Source organism: Hippocampus bargibanti, linkage group LG10 (genome assembly GCF_051943395.1).
Source record: "Hippocampus bargibanti isolate YZ-2025 linkage group LG10, ASM5194339v1, whole genome shotgun sequence".
Taxonomy (NCBI): Eukaryota; Metazoa; Chordata; class Actinopteri; order Syngnathiformes; family Syngnathidae; genus Hippocampus; species Hippocampus bargibanti.
In genome coordinates this window covers 3,138,242-3,160,884 of record NC_142743.1, presented here as the reverse complement: position 1 = coordinate 3,160,884, position 22,643 = coordinate 3,138,242, and the positions used below count along the sequence as shown (strand labels likewise).

At 48.0% G+C, this 22,643-nt stretch overlaps 1 protein-coding gene and 1 long non-coding RNA gene across 3 annotated transcripts; one reads left to right on the top strand and one right to left on the bottom strand.

Annotated features, from left to right (window-relative positions):
• Positions 1 to 1,314: 1,314 nt before the first annotated feature.
• Positions 1,315 to 16,916, top strand: pex6 (peroxisomal biogenesis factor 6). Of its 2 annotated transcripts, XM_089005616.1 has the most exons (18): positions 1,322 to 2,413; positions 6,781 to 7,299; positions 8,974 to 9,107; positions 11,392 to 11,469; positions 11,544 to 11,667; positions 11,732 to 11,853; positions 12,447 to 12,549; positions 12,620 to 12,822; positions 12,893 to 13,079; positions 14,414 to 14,490; positions 14,563 to 14,680; positions 14,745 to 14,941; positions 15,705 to 15,766; positions 15,879 to 15,987; positions 16,048 to 16,164; positions 16,371 to 16,448; positions 16,529 to 16,668; positions 16,735 to 16,916. In XM_089005616.1, the coding sequence occupies exons 1-18, from the start codon at positions 1,895 to 1,897 to the stop codon at positions 16,860 to 16,862; spliced, it is 3,015 nt and encodes a 1,004-aa protein (XP_088861742.1). In that variant the 5' UTR covers positions 1,322 to 1,894; the 3' UTR covers positions 16,863 to 16,916. The 2 variants fall into 2 exon arrangements, with proteins under 2 accessions (XP_088861741.1, XP_088861742.1); XM_089005615.1 differs by having other exon boundaries at positions 1,315 to 2,413; positions 16,529 to 16,916.
• A 2-nt stretch (positions 16,917 to 16,918) lies between these two features.
• LOC148892097 (uncharacterized) lies at positions 16,919 to 20,348 on the bottom strand. Its single transcript, XR_016116153.1, has 3 exons — positions 20,203 to 20,348; positions 19,946 to 20,093; positions 16,919 to 17,219 (listed from the first exon to the last, which is right to left on the bottom strand). It is a non-coding gene; the product is annotated as an uncharacterized LOC148892097 (long non-coding RNA).
• Between the last annotated feature and the right edge of the window lie 2,295 nt (positions 20,349 to 22,643).

The window sequence follows — 22,643 nt, the reverse complement described above, 5'->3', positions numbered from 1 at the left end:
GCTATCTATCTATGAAAAGATAGTCAATCTATCGAATAGATAATATCTATCTATCTCTCAAGCATCTGCCAGTTCGGCAGGGGGCTAGCTCGCCAGCAGTAGTACTAGATCAAACAACAGATCTAGATATCTATCTATCTATAGATCTAGATAGATAGATAGATAGATAGATAGATAGATAGATAGATAGATAGATAGATAGATAGATAGATAGATAGATAGATAGATAGATAGATAGATAGATAGATATTTGTTTTTGTACTTATTTCTTTCCTTTCCTCTTCCTTTCATAACTTTGCTGCTGTGTTACTTCCGGGTAGAGTGAACGCTGGCGTGAATGGCTCCCGCAGCTCACCCGCACAAAAAAATCCAGTGACTGTAAAGTGTCCTTGAGAGTTTTGAAAGGCGCTTAGAAATTAAATGTATTATTATTATCTCACACATGCGCACACACACCAAAAAATCCCACTTTAGCTTCTTCCATTAAAGTGCCACGCAGGGATTTCTGGAGAAAATTCTACCATGAGAAAAGCCACGCGCAGCCAATGGGAGAACCCGCAAGTGCACACAAGCAGAACCAAATCAAAGCCAGTCGAGCCGTGATCGGTGGCATCACCCGCCTACACCCAAGGTGGCATTCAAAGCGGCGTCTCAGCTCCTCTCACATCTCATCAGTGCAGCACTAAGAATGGCTCACCAATTGGCCTCTTTTTTTGTTTTGTTTTTGCGTGGGAGGGGTCAAAAAATATCGATTTATTTTTCATGGGGTTCCAATTCATATGCTGATTTTGTTTCTTGGTCCCGGTCCCGTGCGACTCACACGAGTCCACTGCACCCACCACCAATTTATAAAATCAAGCAAAAAATGGCCGACTGACCATTTTTTGCCTAACCTAGGAACCATTTCAAGTTGTGGCGGGTAAACGGGGATTGTTCAGAACACTTCTACACCCACACTGGCGAACCAAAGCCGCCGAGACTTTTATTTGGGTAGGGACGGACAGCGTTTCCGTCTGCTCGCAGGTGCAATGTTGGGGCTCCGCTGTCCCACACAAACGAACTACACTCGAACGCATCACTTTGCCTCCCCGGCCCGCGTCCAAACGAGTCTTTGCGATCGCCGTCGCGCGACGGCCCGACGTACGTGCACGCTTTTCTCTTTGCTCGACCGCTGAGCCCAGTGAGCGCGACGCACGCGCGCGAGCCTCGCCTTTGGTTTGCCGTTCGACTGACCTGCTTCTCCTTTCCCGTCCGGAGCTCTCAGAATCAACAAACATCGTCGTCGTCACCGTCCCCTCCTGCGCTGCATCCTCATCTTCCAGCATCCTCCTCCTCCTCTTCCTCATCACCAGCAGCGCGCATGCGCATCATGCGAGTCACCGGCCGCGCCTTCATCCGTCAAGAAGACGCAGGCGGCAGCGCCCCCTCGCGACGCGGATCCAGTTGCCATTGGTCCTCCGACGGACTTCTGACGTGGTGCGAGTTCCCACGGGGGATTTGGGATGGCGCCAAGAGGCGAGTCCAAATCCACGGGATGACAATTTCTGTCAATGGGCAGCTTTTTTTTTTTACCGGAGATGCTCCGAGCCCCCAAAATGGCCGCCGATCTTGTCAGCCGTGAACTCTTTTGGAAACTGTTCCCACGCACACTGTCAACTCTTTCTTTACTTTGTGATGGCAAAGAAAGGAAGCAAAAAGGACATTAAGCCTTGTATTTTTCTCATCGAGTTTTGAGCTTTTGCAACACAAAACGCATGAAGTCGCTTGGAAATTCAGCGTGTTCGCATGAAATAGGAAAAAATGGCGGTGCAAGGAAGGACTCCCGGTTGAAGATGGCAACCCGGCGTTTTTTTGACAGCTTCCAGTGACGTCACGAGTGCGAAGTAAGAGCAAGATGGCGACGCGGGTCGAATTGTTGAGGCTTGAGCCTTTCCCGGCTCACGCGAGTCCCCTGGACGTGCTCGCGTCCGAATGGGAACTGCGTCGCCTTTTCCGCGGCCACTCGGAGCCTCCGACCGTCTTGTTCACCCCGAGGTGGCCGCTTCCGCGATCCGGCCCGGACGCCGTCCTGCTTCGCCTTCAGGCGCTCAGCAACGAGGGGGCAATGGCGGCGACGGCGGGCTTGGAGGGCGCCGCGGGAGCCTCTCCGCCTCCGTCCCCGGGCCCACTGAGGCTGTTCGCCAGCGGCTTCTTCCTGCGGCTCCGCGGCCTGCCCGCCGAGGGCAGCCAGGGGACCGCGCGACCGGTGGTGCCCGTCGACCTGGACGAGGTGGTCCTCGGAGCCCGCGTCGGGGGCTCTCTGGAGCGCGACGACGCCGACGGGATCGCCTCGAAGCTGCTGGAGCTCTGCCGGGACGGACGATGTCTTGTGGCCCGCGAGGGAGAGCCGCTGGCGGGGTACCGACCGGGAGAGGTGAGCGCTCCCCCCCCTCTCTCGCAATTGAGAAGAGGGTGAAAAAAAGCTTCATAATCAAAATAATAATAATCCATTTCATTTCTAAGCGCCTTTCAAAACTCTCAAGGTCACTTTACAGTCATAGGATGTTTTTCTTTGAGTGAGCAGCGGCAGCCACACGCACCAGCGTTCACTCAACCCAGAATAACTCAAATAGATAGAAAGCTAGCGAGCTAGCTAATATGTATTTGTATATACATAGCCATATAGCGAATAAATAACCAGGTACAAATACATAGCCAGCTAGATAGTTAACTAATGGATAGCAATTTCTCCACTGTGAGACTAATAAAGGCATATCCAATCCAATCCAATCCAAATAGATAGCCAATTAGGTAGTTAAGTAATAGATAGAAAATAGATAGCTAGCTAGGTAGTTAGCTAGATAGCTAATTGATAGCCATCTAGATAGCTAGTTAATAGATAGCAAATGGATAGCAAATAGATAGCCAGCTAGATAGCTAGTTAATAGATAGCTAATAGATAGCAAATGGATAGCTAGTTAATAGATAGCAAGTAGATAGCCATCTAGATAGCTAGTTAATAGATCAGAATCAGAATCATCTTTATTGCCAAGTATGTAGAACACACAAGGAATTTTGTTTCCGGTAGAACACGCTGCACTAGTATCGTCGTCAAAAAAAAAACTGCTAAGTGGCACTATACAGTTCCATTTTGCAAATGGATAGCAAATAGCTAGCTAGCTAGGTAGTTGGCCAGTTAGCAAACAAATAGCAAATGGATAGAAAATACAGAGCCAGCTAGATAGCTAGTTAATAGATAGCAAATGGATAGCCAGCTAGATAGCTAATTAATAGATAGCAAATGAATAGCAAATAGATACCGAGTTATGCAGTTAGCTAGATAGCAAATAGATAGCAAATGATTAGTAAATAGATAGCCAGCTAGATAGCTAGTTAATAGATAGCAAATAGACAGCAAAATAGATAGCCAGATACCCTTAGTTAGCTTGTATTATTTGGAGGGAGGGAAAATTTGACTTTCTGGAACGTTCCCAAGCAGTAGAAGTGCAAAATGGGTTCAAATATCATTATCATAAATTATCACAGTCGATCTAGCTATCAAGCTACCTACCTAGCTATCTATTTGATATCTGTAGTTGTGTAGTTGGCTGGCTATCTATCTTATCTATCAGCAGTATAGCTCGCTGGCTAGCTCTGTATTAGCTAGCTAGATGGCTTTCTATCTATTTGAGTTACTTCCCGGTTGAGTGAACGCTGGCACGTGTGGCTGCTGCTGCTCACCAACAGAAAAAAATTGTCCCGTTACTGTAAAGTGACCTTGAGAGTTTTGAAATGTGAGTTTTGAATGGCGCTTAGAAATGAAATGTATAATAATAATAATAATAATAATAATAATAATAATAATTATTATTATTATTATTATTATTATTATTATTAATTGAGCAGATATAGGCAATCCATCCGCTATGCGTCTTCAGTTGACCTCATTCAAGATGTCTTGAAAATCTATTAGCTGGCTATCTTGTTTTCTAGCTGGCTATCTAGCTATTTAGCTCGCTACTTTATCTATTAACTATATAGCTAACTATTAGCTATCTATTTGCTAGGTATTAGCTATCTATTCGCTAGCTATTAGCTATCTATTCGCTAGCTAGCTAACTTGCTATCTATTTGAGTTACTTCGGGGTTAAGTGTGTGTGTGAGGGACACGGTCAAACGCTTTCTCCAAGTCCACAAAGCACATTTAGACTGGCTGGGCGAATTCCCATGCGCCCTCGAGGACCCTGCTAAAGGTGTAGAGCTGCTCCACTGTTCGGCGGCCGGGACGAAAACCACACTATTCCTCCTCAATATGAGGCTCGACTTTCCGACGGACCCGCCCCTCTAGAGCCCCTGAATAGACCTTTCCAGGGAGGCTGAGGAGTGTGATCCCTCTGTAGTTGGAACACACCCTTTTTAAAAAGGGGGACCACCACCCCGGTCTGCCAATCCAGAGGCACTCTCCCCGATGACCAAGACAGCCCCACAACATCCAGAGCCTTTAGGAACTCCGGTCGGATCTCATCCACCCCCGGGGCCTTGCCACCGAGGAGCTTTTTAACCACCTCGGTGACTTCAGCCACAGAGATCGGAGAGTCCCCAGACGTGTTGGTGAAGTTGAGGAGGTCTTCGAAGTACTCTACGCACCGGTTCACGACGTCTCGAGTCGAAGTCAGCAGCGCCCCATCGTCACTGTACACAGTGTTAGTGGTGCACTGCTTTCCCCATCTGAGACGCCGGATGGCGGACCAGAATTTCCTCGAAGCGGTCCGGAAGTCGGTTTCCATGGCCTCACCGAACTCTTCTCATGCCCGTGTTTTTGCCTCGGTGACCACCGAGGCTGCATTGCACTTGGCTAATCGATACTTGTCAGCTGTCTCCATAGAAATAGATAGGTTTAGAAGTGCCCAAAGGAGCCAATAGCATTGCGCCCCGCGGTCACCAGGTCGTGACGTCACTGATGACGTCACGAGTTGTAGCCTCTGACACAGTTCTGTACCATATGAATAATTTTTGCTCGTTTTTCGTCGATTTTCTTCCGGTATTCGACGAAATTCTAATACTTTTGTGGCTAAATATGTTTTACAAGACAACTACTTAACTCTCACGTCGTCTTTCGGCGCGATGTGAAGTCGGACAAGTCCAAAAACCTCAACTTTCAAGATCAGATATGCTTTGGATTATAATTTTTTTATAATCCAAAACATACAATTGCAATTAAATACACCACTATTGATGTATATTTATTCAGAGTCTAAAAATGTGATGAATAATTGAAATGACAGCTCTTTAAGATTGAAAATACATAGTATAATTATCTTTTGAGTGTGATTGTAACCAATCTTCAAACGTGAAAAAAATAACATTCATAAAGAATGATCATACTTAATTGGTGATCGGAATTGGACTAAATCAGAAATTGTAGAGGATTAGGTAACACTGTGTATAGTGTATATATGTGTGAAATCTACAACGGTACCCTCAGGCGCTACCGATCCATGCGCACCAAATCCAGCAGACATTTAAACAGCTTCTTCCCCCAAGCCATTAACTCTTTGAACTCTTCAACAGTAGCCAAAATGGAACTGTATAGTGCCACTTAGGCTGACGACGATACTAGTGCAGCGTGTTCTACCGGAAACAAATTCCTTGTGTGTTCTACATACTTGGCAATAAAGATGATTCTGATTCTGATTCTGATTCTGATCAAAAAGATCAAGAAGTAATTATTAGTATGTTGTATGAGCAGAGTCGGCTAACCTGGGGCGCGTTTCACTAAACTTTGCTATTTAGCAATATTGCTAAGCGTTAACAATATTGCTAAATGATGTTGAGTGAGACACGTTTTTAGCGTTAACAATGAACTTAGCAATATTGCTAAGTTAGCAATGTTTAGTGAAACGCACACCCCTGCAGTTCAAATTTAGTGTCGAATTAGTTACATGCTTGAGGAGGCAGAGCCAATTCAATTTCATACTAATGAAGAACAGCTAGAACGTACTTATACACGGTCGAAGATCGAAAACAGGAGGAAAATTAGTCGCTAAAACATCGCAAAACGAATTGTTTTTTTTTCTTTTTATAGAAATTTCATTTTGACTCACTTGAAGAACGAAATTCCTTTGTTTTTCAGCTTGTAGTTGAAGCATCCGAAGCGAAACATTGCGGCCCCCAACTGTTGTTCCTTTTTACAGCATCCATACGTTAAATAGACCTAAATACGCTCAAAACTATCCTATTTCTAAGCCAAACCAAGCCACGTTACTATGGACGCTACAACTCGTGCAATAAGTATGCCGACACCTGCTCTACGCCTCTCACTGCGGGCAACTCCAGAGTGGAAAAGAGGGCTGGTACCGAAACCCAGGCTGTGTGTGGAGGCAAGCCCAACTATGTCTAGTCGGAACTTTTCGACCTCGTGCACCAGCTCGGGCTCCTTCCCTGTAAGAGAGGTGACATTCCACGTCCCCAGCAGTCTAGGGTCGGACCGCCAGGGTCCTCACCTTTGGCTGCCGCCCAGCTCACAATGCACCCGACCCCTGCTGGCCCCTCCCATGGGTGGTGAGCACGTGAGAAGGGTCACCCACGTTTCCTCTTCAGGCTGAGCCCGACCGGGCCCCATGGGTGTAGGCCCGGCCACCAGGCGCTCGCCAACGAGCCCCATCTCCAGAGAGGGGCCCTGGTGACCCGCATCCGGGCAAGGGTCACCAAGGGTTTTTATTTTTATTTTTATTTTTATTTTTATTTTTATACATTGAAACCCAATTGGAGCTCACGCGGACCCCTTTTCTTTTCACGCAGATCCCCGACACTCTGGTGCTGTCGTGCAGTCCGGTCGCGCAAGGCAGACTCACCGCAGACACCGCCATAGTCCTGGCGGACAGCGACGACTGGCCGGATCCACCCGAGCCGCCCCCGAGGGAACTCCGCTTGTGCGCCTCGGACTTTGCCCGCAGGGCCGCCCGCCTACTGGCGGGGGATTCGCTCCTGGACCGCCACCGGGAATCCAGCGAGGTCCCGGAGGAGCCAGAACTCCGTCTGGAGGTGCGAGTGGCGGATGTGCGGCGCTGGACGGGCGCCAACGGCGACGCCGACGCTGGCATCTACTTAGGCGGCCGCACGCTGCTCAGACTGGGGCTGTTTGACGGCGAGTGGGTCAAAGTGCGGCCGGCAGGTTTGTCCGGGGCCTGGCGAGCCGTCGCCCTGACGGCGCCGCGCTTGGGACGGGCGGACGACTTTGTGGTGGTGTCGGAGACGCTGTGGTTCAACTTGACGGGCGGCCGAGAGACGCCGGGTGCTGCCTGCCGCCTCCGCCTCAAGGTGCGTGTTGACATTCGCTCGCTCGCAATTTCCTGACTCAAATAGCTAGCTAGCTAGCTAGCTATATTACTAATAGCTAGCTAGATAGCTAATAGATAGAAAGCTAGATAGCTAGCTAATAGAATGCTATCCAGCTAGCAAATAGATAGCTAGGTAACTAGATCGCTAATATGTTTCCTGGCGGCCATCTTGCTGACGAGCTCCTTTGTTTTGGGACCCGGTTGCAATGTCAAGCTGTCGCGCCGGCTCGCTACCTAGCATAGCAACACAATGAACGAGTCAAATAATAATAATACATACATTTCATTTCCAAGCGCCTTTCAAAACTCAAGGTCACTTTACAGTCACAGGATAAGTTTTTCTGCAGGTGAGCAGCGGGAGCCACATGCGCCAGCGTTCACTAATAATAATTCAAAAAAGATAGATAGAAAGCTAGCTAGCTAACTAGAAAGCTAATATGTTTCCTGACTCAAATAGTTAGCTAGCTATATTGCTAATAGCTAACTCTCTAGCTACCTAGCTAACTAGATAGCTAATATGTTTCTGACTCAAATACCTAGCTAGATATATTGCTAATAGCTAGCTCTCTAGCTAGATAGATAGCTAATAGATAGAAAGCTAGCTAGCTAATAGAATGCTAGATAACTAGCTAATAGATAGCTAGATAACTAGATAGCTAATATGCTTCCTGACTCAAATAGCTAGCTACCTATATTGCTAATAGCTAGCTCTCTAGCTAACTAGATATCTAATAGATGGAAAGCTAGCTACCTAGCTAATAGAATGCTAGATAGCTAGCTAACTAGATAGCTATTATGTTTCCTGACTCAAATAGCGAGCTAGCTATATTGCTAATAGCTATCTCTCTAGCTAGCTTTATAGCTAATAGATAGAATGGTAGCTCGCTAGCTAATAGAATGCTAGATAGTTAGCTAACATGCTTGTTAAAGTCATTATAGGGTCCGAGAGGACAGTAATTTCATCTGTGCTGTATGTCATGCGTATTAGCATATTTGACAATAAAGCTGACTTTGACTTTGATGTCTCCTGACTTAAACAAATCAATCAGAATCGGCAATGGCGGAGGCCACGCCCCTTGCACTTAGCTTCCACACTCATGACATCACTGCTGCTGTGCTCCCAGCACACTGATCTGGTGAGCGGATGATTGACAGGCTTTGATGGAATACTTAGCTGGCTATCAATAATTAGCTATCTAGCTTGCTATCTAGCTGGCTATCTAGCTATGTATTGGCTTGTCTACCTGGCTATCTAGCTATTGGCTTTTCTAGCTGGCTATTTAGCTAGCTATCTAGCTGGCTACCTAGCTGGGTATCTATTAGCTATCTAGCTATTAGCTTTTCTATGCTAGCTAGCTAGCTTTCTATCTATTTGAGTTATTCCAGGTTGAGTGAATGCTGGCGCATGTGGCTGCCGCTGCTCACCCGCAGAAAAACTTATCCTTTGACTGTAAAGTGACCTTGAGAGTTTTGAAAGACGCTTATAAATGAAATGTATTATTATTATTATTATTATTGCCCAACTGAATTGGCTGAGTGACCATTTCAACATTTGGCATTGACGTCGTTGTCGAGGTCCAAAGCGGCAAAAACACAAACGCGGATCAAACATGGCCGCCATGCGGACGATTGAGTGCGCTTGTTGGCTTTACAGAGATGGCGGCGACCTGGAAACGGTGGCAAGCCGCCGCTGGCCGGCGAGCTCCGCCTGCAGCCGCTGGCGTCACCCCCCGACCCGCCGCCGAGTTGCTACGACGACCTGCTGGCCGCCCACTTCTCCGTGCCCAGGTGGGTCCTCAACGGGTTGTCCGAATGACGTCACACGTGCCAAACTGCGACTCGAGTGTCGGACAGCAGGTACGCTCACCGTGCCGCTACTAACAGCGCTGGCATGGACGCCGACGGCAACACTAACATGAACTGGACCTAGATGGTAACAAGCCTGACGCTAACAATGCTAGCTAACTTAATCTATTTGTGTTATTTCCGGTTGAACGAGGTCACCGTTGCTGGCTACCTAGCTAGCTATCCATTTGCTATCTATTAGCTGTCTAACTAGCTAGCTATCTATTAGGCATCTATTAGCTAGCTAGCTCACTTGATCTATTTGAGTTATTCCCGGTTCAACGGGGTCACCGTTGCTGGCTACCTAGCTAGCTAGCTATCCATTTGCTATCTATTAGCTTTCTAAATAGCTAGCTAGCTATTAGTCATCTATTAGTCATCAGCTCGGATGAAAGGAAAAGTGTATAAAACAGTGGTGAGACCAGCCATGATGTTTGGACTGGAGACAGTGCCACTGAAGAAAAGACAGGAAGCAGAGCTGGAGGTAGCAGAGCTGAAGATGTTGAGGTTTTCTTTGGGAGTGACCAGGTTGGATAGGATCAGGAATGAGTCCATTAGAGGGACAACTCATATTAGAGGCTTTAAAGAGAAAGTCAGAGAGGCCAGACTGAGATGGTTTGGACATGTCCAGAGGAGAGAGAGTGACTATATCGGGAGAAGGATGCTGAGCCTTGAACTGCCAGGCAGGAGACCGAGAGGAAGACCGAAGAGAAGGTTTATGGATGTGGTCAAAGAGGACATGAAGGTAGCTGGTGTGAGAAGAGGATGCACAAAACCGGGATAGATGGAGGACATTGATTCGCTGTGGCGACCCCTGAAGGGAAAAGAAGAAGAGCTGTCTAACTAGCTAGCTATCTATTAGCCATCTATTAGCTAGCTAGCTAACTTGATCTATTTGAGTTATTCCCGGTTGAAAGGGGTCATCGTTGCTGGCTACCTAGCTAGCTATCTATTTGCTATCTATTTGTCATCTGTTAGCTGTCGAACTAGCTCGCTGGCTATTTATTAGTTATCTTTTAGATAGCTACTTAACTTGATCTATTTGAGTTATTCCTGGTTGAACGGGGTCACCGTTGCTGGCTACCTAGCTATCTATCTATTTGCTATCTATTTGCTATCTATTAGCTATGTAAATAGCTAGCTATCTAGTAATCTATTAGTCATCTATTAGCTAGCTAGCTAGCTGACTTGATCTATTTGAGTTATTCCCGGTTGAACGGGGTCATCGTTGCTGGCTACCGAACTAGCTATCTATTTGCTACCTATTAGCTATCTAACTAGCTAGCTAACTATTAGTCATCTCTTCGCTAGCTAGCTAGCTAGCTAACTTGATCTATTTGTGTTATTTCCGGTTGAACGGGGTCACAGTTGCTGGCTACCTAGCTATCCATTTGCTATCTATTAACTGTCTAACTAGCTAGCTATCTATTAGTCATCTATTAGCTAGCTAGCTCACTTGATCTATTTGAGTTATTCCCGGTTCAACGGGGTCACCGTTGCTGGCTACCTAGCTAGCTAGCTATCCATTTGCTATCTATTAGCTTTCTAAATAGCTAGCTAGCTATTAGTCATCTATTAGCTAGCTAGCTAACTTGATCTATTTGAGTTATTCCCGGTTGAAAGGGGTCATCATTGGTGGCTACCTAGCTAGCTAGCTATTTGCTATCTATTTGCTATCTATTAGCTGTCTAACTAGATAGCTAGCTAGCTAGCTATTAGTCATCTATTAGCTAGCTAGCTAACTTGATCTATTTGAGTTATTCCCGGTTGAAAGGGGTCACCGTTGCTGGCTACCTAGCTAGCTAGCTATCCATTTACTATCTATTAGCTTTCTAAATAGCTAGCTAGCTATTAGTCATCTATTATCTAGCTAGCTAACTTGATCTATTTGAGTTATTCCCGGTTGAAAGGGGTCATCATTGGTGGCTACGTAGCTAGCTAGCTATTTGCTATCTATTTGCTATCTATTAGCTGTCTAACTAGACAGCTAGCTAGCTAGCTATTAGTCATCTATTAGCTAGCTAGCTAACTTGATCTATTTGAGTTATTTCCGGTTGAAAGGGGTCACCGTTGCTGGCTACCTAGCTAGCTAGCTATCCATTTGCTATCTACTAGCTTTCTAAATAGCTAGCTAGCTAACTTGATCTATTTGAGTTATTCCCTGTTGAGTGAACGCTGGCGCGTGTGGCTTCCGCTGCTCACCCACAGAAAAAAAACGTGTGCGCAGGCTCGTGGCGCCAGGGGATGTCCTGCTGGTTCCGACCTGCAAGCACCCGGACCTGATGAAGGACGGCTCTTCCCGGAGGTGACCCGAGGAAGGTGACGGGTTGCCGTCGCCGCGAGCTGCCTTCTCACCCTTTGACCTTTGACCCCACTCAGGTGCCGCGCGCTGCTCTTTTTGGTGCAGACGGTTTCTCTCACCGACCCGCCACAAGAAGAAGAAGAAGAAGAAGAAGGGGGCGGGGCTTGCCTGGCTGACACAACGCACACGTCCCTCTTCATGGTGACCTTTGACCTTTCCAGTCAAGCCTGTCCACCGTGACCTCTTACCCACGGGACGCTTCCAGGGGCCTCCCGTCAACGGCTATGTGCCCCCTGGCGCTGCGACGCTGTGGGGCGGCGCCTCCCCGCCGGGTCTGGAGCGCGCGGTGGCCGCCATCGGACGGGTCCTCGGCCCACACCGACGCGGGTACGTGGTGGTGAAATGGGGGATGAGCGGCGTTGGGATGACTCCCTGTCGCCAATAGAGAGAAATAGAGAAAAAGTTAGCCAGCCAGCTAGTATATAGCTAATAATAGATCGCTAGCCAGATAGATAGCCATATAGCCAATAGAAAGCTAAATCGAGAGAAAGTTAGCTAGCCAGCTAGTGGATAGCTAATAGATAGCCAACAAATAGCTAGCCAGCTAGATAGCCATATAGCCAATAGAAAGCTAAATTGAGAGCAAGTTAGCTAGCCAGCTAGTGGATAGCTAATAGATAGCCAACAAATAGCTAGCCAGCTAGATAGCCATATAGCCAATAGAAAACTAAATCGAGAAAAAGTTAGCTAGCCAGCTAGTGGATAGCTAATATATAGCCAACAAATAGCTAGCCAGCTAGATAGCCATATAGCCAATAGAAAGCTAAATCGAGAGAAAGTTAGCTAGCCAGCTAGTGGACAGCTAATAGATAGCCAACAGATAGCTAGCCAGCTAGTAGATAGCTAATAGATAGCCAACAGATAGCTAGCCAGCTAGTAGATAGCTATGTCGTGACTCCCCCCCTGCCTTTTCGCGCCAGGGGCCTCCCGGCGTGCCGGCTCCTGGTTCACGGACCAGCGGGAAGCGGCAAAGCCACGGCGGTGGCGGCGTCCAGCTCCAGGCTCCGCCTCCGGATGATCAAGGTGCGAGCACCCGGCCGGGTGTCCGCAGGTGGCCCGCTGACGCCCCCACGCCTTGTCTCGCCCCACGCAGGTGGACTGCACGAGCGCGTGCGGCGACACGCCCGCCGCCACTGAGGCGCGCCTCACTTCCCTGTGGGAGCGCGTGGCGGCGCTACGGCCTTGCGTGCTTCTGCTTGCTAATCTGCAGCTCCTGCTGCGGCCTCGAGGGGGCGCCGAGGACGACGCCCGAGTCCAGGTGGCCCTGTGTCGACTGCTACGCGGCGCCACTGGCGGGTGAGGAACCTGCCGGGGGCGCCGCACGATAGCGACACGCCGCCACGTCCACTTTGCGCGTTCCGTGCAGGGTGGCGGTGGTGGCCACCGTGCGCGAACCCCGCCGTCTCCCCGCCGCCGTGGCGGCAGCATTCGTCCACTGCGTGGCATTGGACATACCCGACGAGGCGGGACGGCGGGATATCTTGACGCGGCTGAGTCAGGACGTTGGCTTCGGACGAGACGTGGACGTGGAGAGACTGGCAAAAGTCACGGCAGTACGTGGCCTTTCCTTGGCGCTAACTGGCTAGTTAGCTATCTATTAGTTATCTATTAGCTAGCTCGCTAACTTGATCTATTTGAGTTAGTCCCGTTTGAACGGGGTCACCATTGCTGGCTACCTAGTTATCTATCTATTTGCTATCAATTAGCTGTCTAATTAGCTAGCTATCTATTAGTTGTCTATTAGCTAGCTAGCTAACTTGATCTATTTGAGTTATTCCCGGTTGAACGGGGTCACTGTTGCTGGTTAACTAGCTAGCTATCAATTTGCTATTTATTAGCTGTCTAACTAGCTAGCTAGCTATTAGTTACCTATTAGCTAGCTAGCTAACTTGATCTATTTGAGTTATTCCCGGTTCAATGGGGTCACTGTTGCTGGATACCTTGCAAGCTATTATCTGTCTAGCAAGCTAGCTATTAGTCATCTTTTAGATAGCTAGCTAACTTGATCTATTTGAGTTATTCCCGGTAGAACGGGGTCACCATTTCTGGCTACCTAGCTAGCTATAAATTTGCTATTTATTAGCTGTCTAACTAGCTAGCTATCTATTAATCATCTATTAGCTAGCTAGCTAACTTGATCTATTTGAGTTATTCCCGGTTGAACGGGGTCACCGTTGCTGGCTACCTAGCTAGCTATCTATTTTCTATCTATTACCTGTCTAACTAGCTTGCTAGCTATTAGTTACCTATTAGCTAGCTAGCTAACTTGATATTATATTATTATTATTATTATTCCCGGTTGAACGGGGTCACTGTTGCCGCCTACCTAGCTAGCTATCTATTTTCTATCTATTAGCTGTCTAACTAGCTTGCTAGCTATTAGTTACCTATTAGCTAGCTAGCTAACTTGATATTATTATTATTATTATTATTATTATTATTATTATTAATATTATTATTATTATTCCCGTTGAACGGGGTCACTGTTGCCGCCTACCTAGCTAGCTATCTATTTTCTATCTATTAGCTGTCTAACTAGCTTGCTAGCTATTAGTTACCTATTAGCTAGCTAGCTAACTTGATATTATTATTATTATTATTCCCGGTTGAACGGGGTCACTGTTGCCGCCTACCTAGCTAGCTATCTATTTTCTATCTATTAGCTGTCTAACTAGCTTGCTAGCTATTAGTTACCTATTAGCTAGCTAGCTAACTTGATATTATTATTATTATTATTCCCGGTTGAACGGGGTCACTGTTGCCGCCTCCCTAGCTAGCTATCTATTTACTATCTATTAGCTGTCTAATTAGCGTTAGGACCAGCCGCCTTGGCGCCGCCGGTCCGGGCCAGGTGCAAACTCACCCGTTTTTTTCCTCCCCTGTCTAGGGCTTGACCTTGGGCGACCTGCGCGCCCTGCTGGTGGAGGCCGGCCGGGCGGCGTGCAGGCGGCTGGTCCAGACGTGGTGAGTGTGCCTCGTCGGGTGGGCCGCTCGCCCGTCGGGCGTCCGTCACAACGCCTCCGTTGTCCGTTTCAGCCCCGGTCGGCGCCAGGACGACGTGCGCCGCAGCGGCGTGGACATCCGGCAGCGAGACTTGCTGTCGTCGTTGCGGACCTTGCGGGACGCCCAGTCGGAGGCCGCCGGCGCCCCCAAGGTGAGGCTGCTGGGCCCGAGGCCCCCCTCCCCCGAACCCTGGCGGTTAAAACTGCCAAACGCAGATTCCGGCGGTGCGCTGGGAGGACGTGGGCGGCCTGCAGCGGGTCAAGCGGGAGGTTCTGGACACGGTGCAGCTTCCCCTTCAGCGTCCGCAGCTCAAGCTGAACCGGACCGGCATTCTGCTCCACGGGCCGCCCGGCACCGGCAAGACTCTGCTGGCCAAGGCTGTGGCCACCGAATGTTCCGCCACCTTCCTCAGGTCAGTTTGTGCGCTACATTGGACACCTTCGCCAAGCCGACTTTCTATTGGCTATATGGCTATCTAGCTGGCTATCTATCTGTTAGCTATCTCCTAGCTTGCTAGCTAACTGTCTCTTTACTTAGCTTTCTATTGGCTATATGGCTATCTAGCTGGCTAGCTATCTGTTAGCTATCTACTAGCTTGCTAGCTAACCGTCTCTCTATTTAGCTTTATATTGGCTATATGGCTATCTAAGTGGCTAGCAATGTGTTGGCTATCTGTTAGCTATCTACTAGCTTGCTAGCTAACTGTCTCTCTATTTAGCTTTATATTGACTATATGGCTATCTAAGTGGCTAGCAATCTGGATAGCTATCTGTTAGCTATCTACTAGCTGGCTTGCTAACTTTCTCTGTATTTAGCTTTCTATTGGCTAAATGGCTATCTAGGTGGCTAGCAATCTGGCTAGCTATCTGTTAGCTATCTACTAGCTGGCGTGCTAACTTTCTCTGTATTTAGCTTTCTATTGGCTAAATGGCTATCTAGGTGGTTAGCAATCTGGCTATCTGTTGGCTATCTATTAGCTATTTACTGGCTGACTAGCTAGCGTACTATCTATTTACTTCCGGGTTGAGTGAACGCTGGCGTGTGTGGCTGCCGCTGCTCACCCACAGAAGAACCGATTTTGTGACTAAAGTGTCCATGAGAGTTTTGAAAGACGCTTAGAAATGAAATGGATTATTATTATTTTTTTCATTTTCATTTTGGTTGTTTTCTCCTAGCGTGAAGGGCCCGGAACTGCTCAACATGTACGTGGGCCAGAGCGAGGAGAACGTCCGCCAAGGTGAGTGCCACCTTTCTTCGGCACATCGCTTTGCCCCACGCAAAAGCTCATCCGGCGCCCGACAGCGTGCTAGCATCCCACGGCTAACGACGTGGCCCACTTTTGCCCTCAGTCTTTCAGCGAGCGCGCTCGGCGGCCCCCTGTGTGGTCTTCTTTGACGAGCTGGACTCTCTAGCGCCCAGCAGGGGGCGCAGCGGAGATTCCGGCGGGGTGACGGACAGGTGAGCGCGCTGCCGCGCTAGCGCGCGTGGCCCGTTCTCACGCCACCTTGAATGGGCCAGGGTGGTGTCTCAGCTGCTAGCCGAACTGGACGCCCTCGACGCCGCCGCCAGAGTCTTTGTCATCGGCGCCACCAACCGAGCGGACCTGCTGGACCGATCCCTGCTCAGGCCCGGAAGGTTAGCGACGCGCCGTCCGCAAAGCGGGATGTCGGATTTGGCCCGGAAATGGCGAAATCCTGTCAGAGTGCTAAAGATGAGCCGCGGCGGCCGCGTTTTGAGTCTAGCGACCGAGGACAAACGTTAGCGAGCGCCAGATAGTCTCCGTTCCCTGCTACAAAGGCTAGCGTTAGCCTCCGAGACCGTCTTCACGTGTCCCCGCGCAGGTTTGACAAGCTGGTCTACGTGGGGATCGACGCGAACCCGAGCTCCCAGCTGCAAGTCCTGCGGGCTATCCTGCGAAAGTACGAGCGCCGGCGCCATCTGGGGGGTTGATTGACTCGCCGTAACTCGCCGTAACTCGCCGTAACTCGCTCTCCCTCAGCTTCCAGCTGGACCCGTCCGTGGACTTGCGGCGGGTGCTGGAAGGTTGCCCCGCCCACACCAGCGGCGCCGACCTGTACGCGCTGTGCTCGGACGCCATGACGGCCGCCGTCAAGAGGAAGATCAACGCCATCCAACGGGGTCGGTCCTCGGCGAGTGGCGCCGCTCGGGTTCGGACCCGAGCCGACTTTTGTCCTTTTTGTCCAGGCTTGGATACCGAAGACTCGCCGCTGCGCCTCGCCGCGGAGGACTTTGGCGCCGCACTGCGCGACTTTACGCCCTCGCTGTCGCCGGAGCAGGCGTTGCCGGGCCAGGGCCTTCAGCTCGCCGCCTGACCCCCCCCCCCATCTGTTTGCGCCCCCCCAAAAATAAAACACTGAACAAAATGAGCGATTGTTGACATGGTGGTTGGGGGCTTTTATTGATACGATGCCTCAAATGTGACCTTTTGGATCAAACGGCAAGGGGTCGTTGCCATGGCGACCGCCACATCTACCAGCGCCATCTGTGTTTGAATTGTGGCACGTTGCCTCCACCAAAGAACGGCCTCACTTCTTAGCGTCGGCTGGCACGTTGACGCCTGACCAGCGCCTGGCCCACCGAACGAAGGAAAGGGTGGTGTTCGGGATCCGGAAGGTCATCAAGTGGGCGCTTTGGGTCTTCAGGTGAAGTGCGGCATTCTGTGGCATCTTCTACAACGCCACGCAAACATTTATATAATAATAATAATAATAATAATACATTTGATTTCTAAGCGCCTTTCAAAACTCTCAAGGTCACTTTACAGTCACAGGATCAGTTTTTCTGCGGGTGAGCAGCAGCAAGCACACGCGCCTGCCATGGTATTTTGCTTTTCGCAATATGTCATGAAAATAATGTCATGATGTGTGTCTTCCGCCATATTTACATATAACCTTCTGATACGCAGAGTGACTCGGGATCATGGAGCCATTGTCTAGAAATCGTGTGTGTCCGGAATATTCTGCAAATGAAGGTACTGTTCATCGACTCCATCTTTTATTTGGATTACCAAAATACTCATCATCCGATATTAACGAACACGTGGAGGAGAGAAGGCCAATCTCCACCAACAATAGCTAATAGCTAGCATATAGCTAGCTGGTTAGGTAGCCAACTAGATAGATAGTTAGCAAATAGATATCAAATATATATACGTCTACGAGTACAGAGTGCGCTCGGGACAGAAACAATTGTGGTGGAATATGGGTCACTGTAGTGTACCCAAATTAAGTACAAAGGAACAATAATTATTTGACATGCCTGGTTAGCTCAATGGCTAACAGGGCGAGCACAAATTACACTCGGCCTTAAGTTTGAGGAGCACACCGAATCACAGCCTGGAACATAGCACGCTTGGTTGTTGGTACCAAATCCACCTTGAGCAAAGCTAACAGTTTCTCTCTCACTATTGACAATTTCTCCCTCCCATCAGGTGAAAAGCCTCGGGGTCATTCTTGACAGCTACACTAGCTTTCCACTCCCACATGAATAACTGGTCTGCGTACTTCCACCTACGCAATATCAATCGTCTTTGCCCGTCTCTCACTCCTCACACCACTGCTATCCTCGTTCATAGTCTTGTCACCTCCCGGATCGACTATTGCAATTCACTTCTCTTTGGTGTCCCTCGGATACCTCTTCACCAACTTCAAGTGGTCCAGAAGTCTTCAGCCCGGATCATCACCAGAACCTCATCCTTTCACCACATCACCCCCGTCCTCCAAGAGCTCCACTGGCTCCCGGTCAAATATAAAATAAACTTATAAAATTATTCTTTATACATTTAAAGCTATCCATGACCTTGCCCCCCCCCATACCTATCCGACCTTCAAATTCCTATTCCCTCTGGTTCCCTCAGATCCTCTTCCTCCCTCCACCTCTGTGTGCCCCCCTGCCCGTCTCAGCACGATGGGTGACAGCTTTCAGCTGCTCTGCCCCCAAACTCCGGAACTCAATTCCTCCAAAACATTGGTAACATCGATTCTCTTCCCACCTTCAAGTGCCATCTCAAAAGCCACCTATTTAAAATCACATTTTCTCTATAGCTCTCTCTCTTGTTTCTATTTATAATTGTATTTTATTTATTGCATTGTATTTTATTTATTATAGTACCTATGCTTGTCTGTGACTGTAGAGTGTCCTTGAGAGCTTTGAAAGGCACTTAACATGTCATGTATTATTATTATTATTATTACAGTAAAGTCTCGTTATATCGATATTCAAGGGAGTCCGAAAAAATATCGATATAACCGGGACTATCGATATATCCGATACTTTACTGTATTATTATTATTATTATTATTGTTATTATTATTAGAGAGCTTTGAAAGGCGCTTAAAATGAAATGTATTATTATCCATCCATCCATTTTCCGTACCGCTTATTCCTCATTAGGGTCGCGGGGGGTGCTGGAGCCTACCTCAGCTGTCTTCGGGCACGAGGCGGGGGACACCCTGAATTGGTTGCCAGCCAATCGCAGGGCACACAAAGACATACAACAGTCACTCTCACACTCACACCTAGGGACAATTTGGAGTGGTCAATCTGCCTGCCATGCATGTTTTTGGAGTGTGGGAGGAAACCGGAGGACCCGGAGAAAACCCACGCGGGTCCGTGGAGAGCATGCAAACTCCACACAGGGAGGCCGGACCGGGACGCGAACCGGCGACCTCTGCACTGTGATGCAGGTGTGCTAACCACTCGACTACCGGGCCGCCTGTATTATTATTATTATTATTAGCTAGCTTTTTATCTATTTGAGTTACTTCCGGGTTGAGTGAACGCTGGCGCATGTGGCTGCCGCTGCCTGAAGAAAAACTGATCCTGTGACTGTAAAGTGACCTTGAGAGTTTTGAAAGGCGCTTAGAAATGAAATGGATTATCATTATTTGCTCAAAGGCGTTTTGGTGGGGGAGTCGAATATAATAATAATAATAACCCATTGGATTTCTAAGCGCCTTTCAAAACTCTCGAGGTCACTTTACAATCACATGATAAGTTTTTCTGTGGGTGAGCAGCGGCAGCCATACGCGCCAGTGTTCACTCAACCCGAAGTAACTCGGATAGAAACCTTGCTAGCTAATAGATAGCCAACAGATAGCTAGCTAGGCCTTCATTCAACCCGGAAGTAATTCAGATAGAAAGCTAGCTTGCTAAGAGACAGCTAATAGATAGCTATGTTACACGGATAGAAAGCTAGCTAGCTAAGAGATAGCCAGCTAGGCCTTCACTCAACCCGGAAGTAACTCAGATAGAAAGCTAGCTAGTGAAGAGAGCGCTAATAGATATCTAAGTAACTCGGATAGAATGCCCCCCCCCCCCATGAAAGGAAGTGTTGGCGCCCTCCGCGACCGCGTTTGGCCATTTGCCCTTTGGCCTCGCCAGCTGCCATATTTACCGCTTACGTGGCCTTGGCTACTTTGGTTCTCTTCATCCTCTTCCTCCTCATCAGGGTGACCTGAGGTCGCTTGAGGCCAGCGATCAATAGCAGGAGGCGGGGCCTGGACTTGGTCAGCCAGCTCCTCAGCAGCGTCCCTTTTGGAAACCTGCACAGCAAACCGCGCGCGAGGTCAAAGCAGCGCGACGACGACGCTCGGGCCCGTCCCGTCCGGACTTGACCTTTGACCCGGGCCGGATTGGCGGGCGGCTTCTTACCAGTTGAGCCCGCACATGGGTGAGGTGGCGGCGCGGCGCTGCACTGGAATGGCGGGCGAGCTGGCCGGCCGCACGCTAGAAGCTTCAGTGCACAAACACCAGCTGCCAATCATAATAGCAGCGTGGGGGGAGGGGCGGCGGCCCGGCCCACTCAGCACTTCTCGCAAACGCTCGGCCTGTCGCTATGGTGACCACCCCCCGCCCCATCAGCCGCCCATCACGAGTGGCCGAGCACTCGTTGATCTGCAACTCACATGGTTATGCTGAATATGGCTAATGGCTAGCTATTTGTTATCTAATAGCTATCTGTTCACTGGCTAATAGCTATCTATTCGCTGGCTCATAACTATCTATTCGCTGGCTAATGACTATTCGCTAGCTAATAGCTATCTATTAACTAGCGATTAGCTATCTATTCGCTCGCTATTAGCTATCTATTTGCTTGCTAGCTACCTTGCTATCTATTTGAGTTACTTCGGGGTTGAGTGAACGCTGGCGCGTGTGGCTGCCGCTGCTCACCAACAGAAAAAAACATATCCTGTGACTGGAAAGTGACCTTGAGAGTTTTGAAAGGCGCTTAAAAATAAAATGTATTATTATTATTATTATTATTATTATTATTATTATTATTATTATTATTATTATTATAAAATATGACGGAGAGCACCATTCCCGAATTTGTTCGGGTTTTGTTTTGTTTTTTTTTTTTTTTCATGCTTGGGTGCCTATAAAGCGCTGGTTGGACCTCTGGCAATGTTTTTCCCTTCCACAAGGGGGCAGCATTTGCCTTTTGTTCATGTTAGCGCTTTGTTACAGCTTCAGCTCTTGCTAGCTAGCTATTAGCTGTCTATTATCTAGCTAGCTTTCTATCTATTTGAGTTATTCCAGGTTGAGTGTACACTGGCGTGTGTGGCTGCCGCTGCTCACCCACAGAAAAACTCATCCTGTAACTGTAAAGTGACCTTGAGAGTTTTGAAAGGTGCTTAGAAATCAAATGGATTATTATACAATACCGTACAATCGCTATCTGGTAGGTTGGCTAGCTATTAGCTATCTATTGTATCTAATTTGATTCTAATCTAATTCTAATACAGTGAGACCTCAATTTACCTCGAACTTAATTGAACGAACTTAATTCCCAGAGTGTGTGTAAGGCGAAAAGTGTGTATCTCAAAAAAAATATTCCCATAGGAAACCATTAAAATGGGAATAATCCGTTCCCAGGTTTCCATAAAATATACTTTTCAACTAAATAAGCCTTAAAACTACACACAACATACCTTATTCTATGTATAATAAATGTGCTATTGTATTGTAATGAAAGAAATACACTGCATTGTATCATAAAGTCACTTTATTTACATTTGTGATGGTCATTTATGGCTTGATGGAATGGCGTTGGAGGTCGAAGGTCAAAAGGAATTGCTGTTTGGAAAGAGAGGCGCATTACGACAACTGTAATTAAAGAAATAAACTGTGCTGTAAAATAAAGTTTTATTTACCTTTTTGATTGTGGTTGATGGCTTATGGAAGGAGAGTCACCTTCCATAAGGACTGTTGGTGCTGTTCGGTCGTGTGCTTCCGCCGAAGATCACTCCGCCAGCCGTGGTGGGTGTGTATTATGAAAATAGTGCTTATTATAAGGTTTAATGTTGATAAATTTGACGTTTGTAAGACAAAAAGTTTGTAAGTTGAGGTCTCACTGTATCTACAGTAAAGTCTCGTTATATCGATATCGGATATATCGATAGTCCCGGTTATATCGATATTTTTTCGGACTCCCTTGAATATCGATATAACGAGACTTTACTGTATCTCATTTAAATGCCTTGCATGTCAAATTTCCGAATCCTCTCCCGCAATCATAGCCACTGTATAGTTTCCCCCAAAACTACATTGTGACTTTTTAAAATATTTCTCCGCTGTCCTCACACAACTTTCCGCTCTGTCACCAAATATAATTATTCTGGGGGATTTCAACATACACATTGACAATTCCATCCATCCTCTCACCAAAGACTTGACTTCCTCACTCGACAGTTTTGGCCTGTATCAATTCTCTGATTTCCCCACACACATAAAAGAGGACACTCTGGACCTCATATGCCGTTCTGGTTTTACCCTCGCCAACTGTACAGCAAATGAACTACCTATAACGGACCATTTCCTTGTCTCATTTAACGTTCCCATCACACTCTCTCTCTCCAAACCATCCCGCATCATCACTTATCGGAACACCAAACACATCACCGCAATGACCGCCACCTTGAATCCGGACTACAACTCCTCCCCCTGATGAACTTGTTACCCGGTACAACACGGACCTTAGAAACATGCTCGACGCCCTTGCTCCTGTAAAGTCCCAGTCTGTCCAATTCACCTGGTCCACCCCATGGTTCACCGCCCATCTCCGCTCCACCAAGGCGAAAACTCGGCAACTG

Bases quoted from the DNA above. Each gene is read 5' to 3' on its own strand.
- pex6 (XM_089005615.1), top strand. From the start codon at position 1,895: ATGGCGACGCGGGTCGAATTGTTGAGGCTTGAGCCTTTCCCGGCTCAC. The intron at 11,668-11,731 runs GTGACCTTTGAC...GGACGCTTCCAG, and splicing joins CGCACACGTCCCTCTTCATG to GGGCCTCCCGTCAACGGCTA. The intron at 14,681-14,744 runs GTGAGGCTGCTG...TGCCAAACGCAG, and splicing joins AGGCCGCCGGCGCCCCCAAG to ATTCCGGCGGTGCGCTGGGA.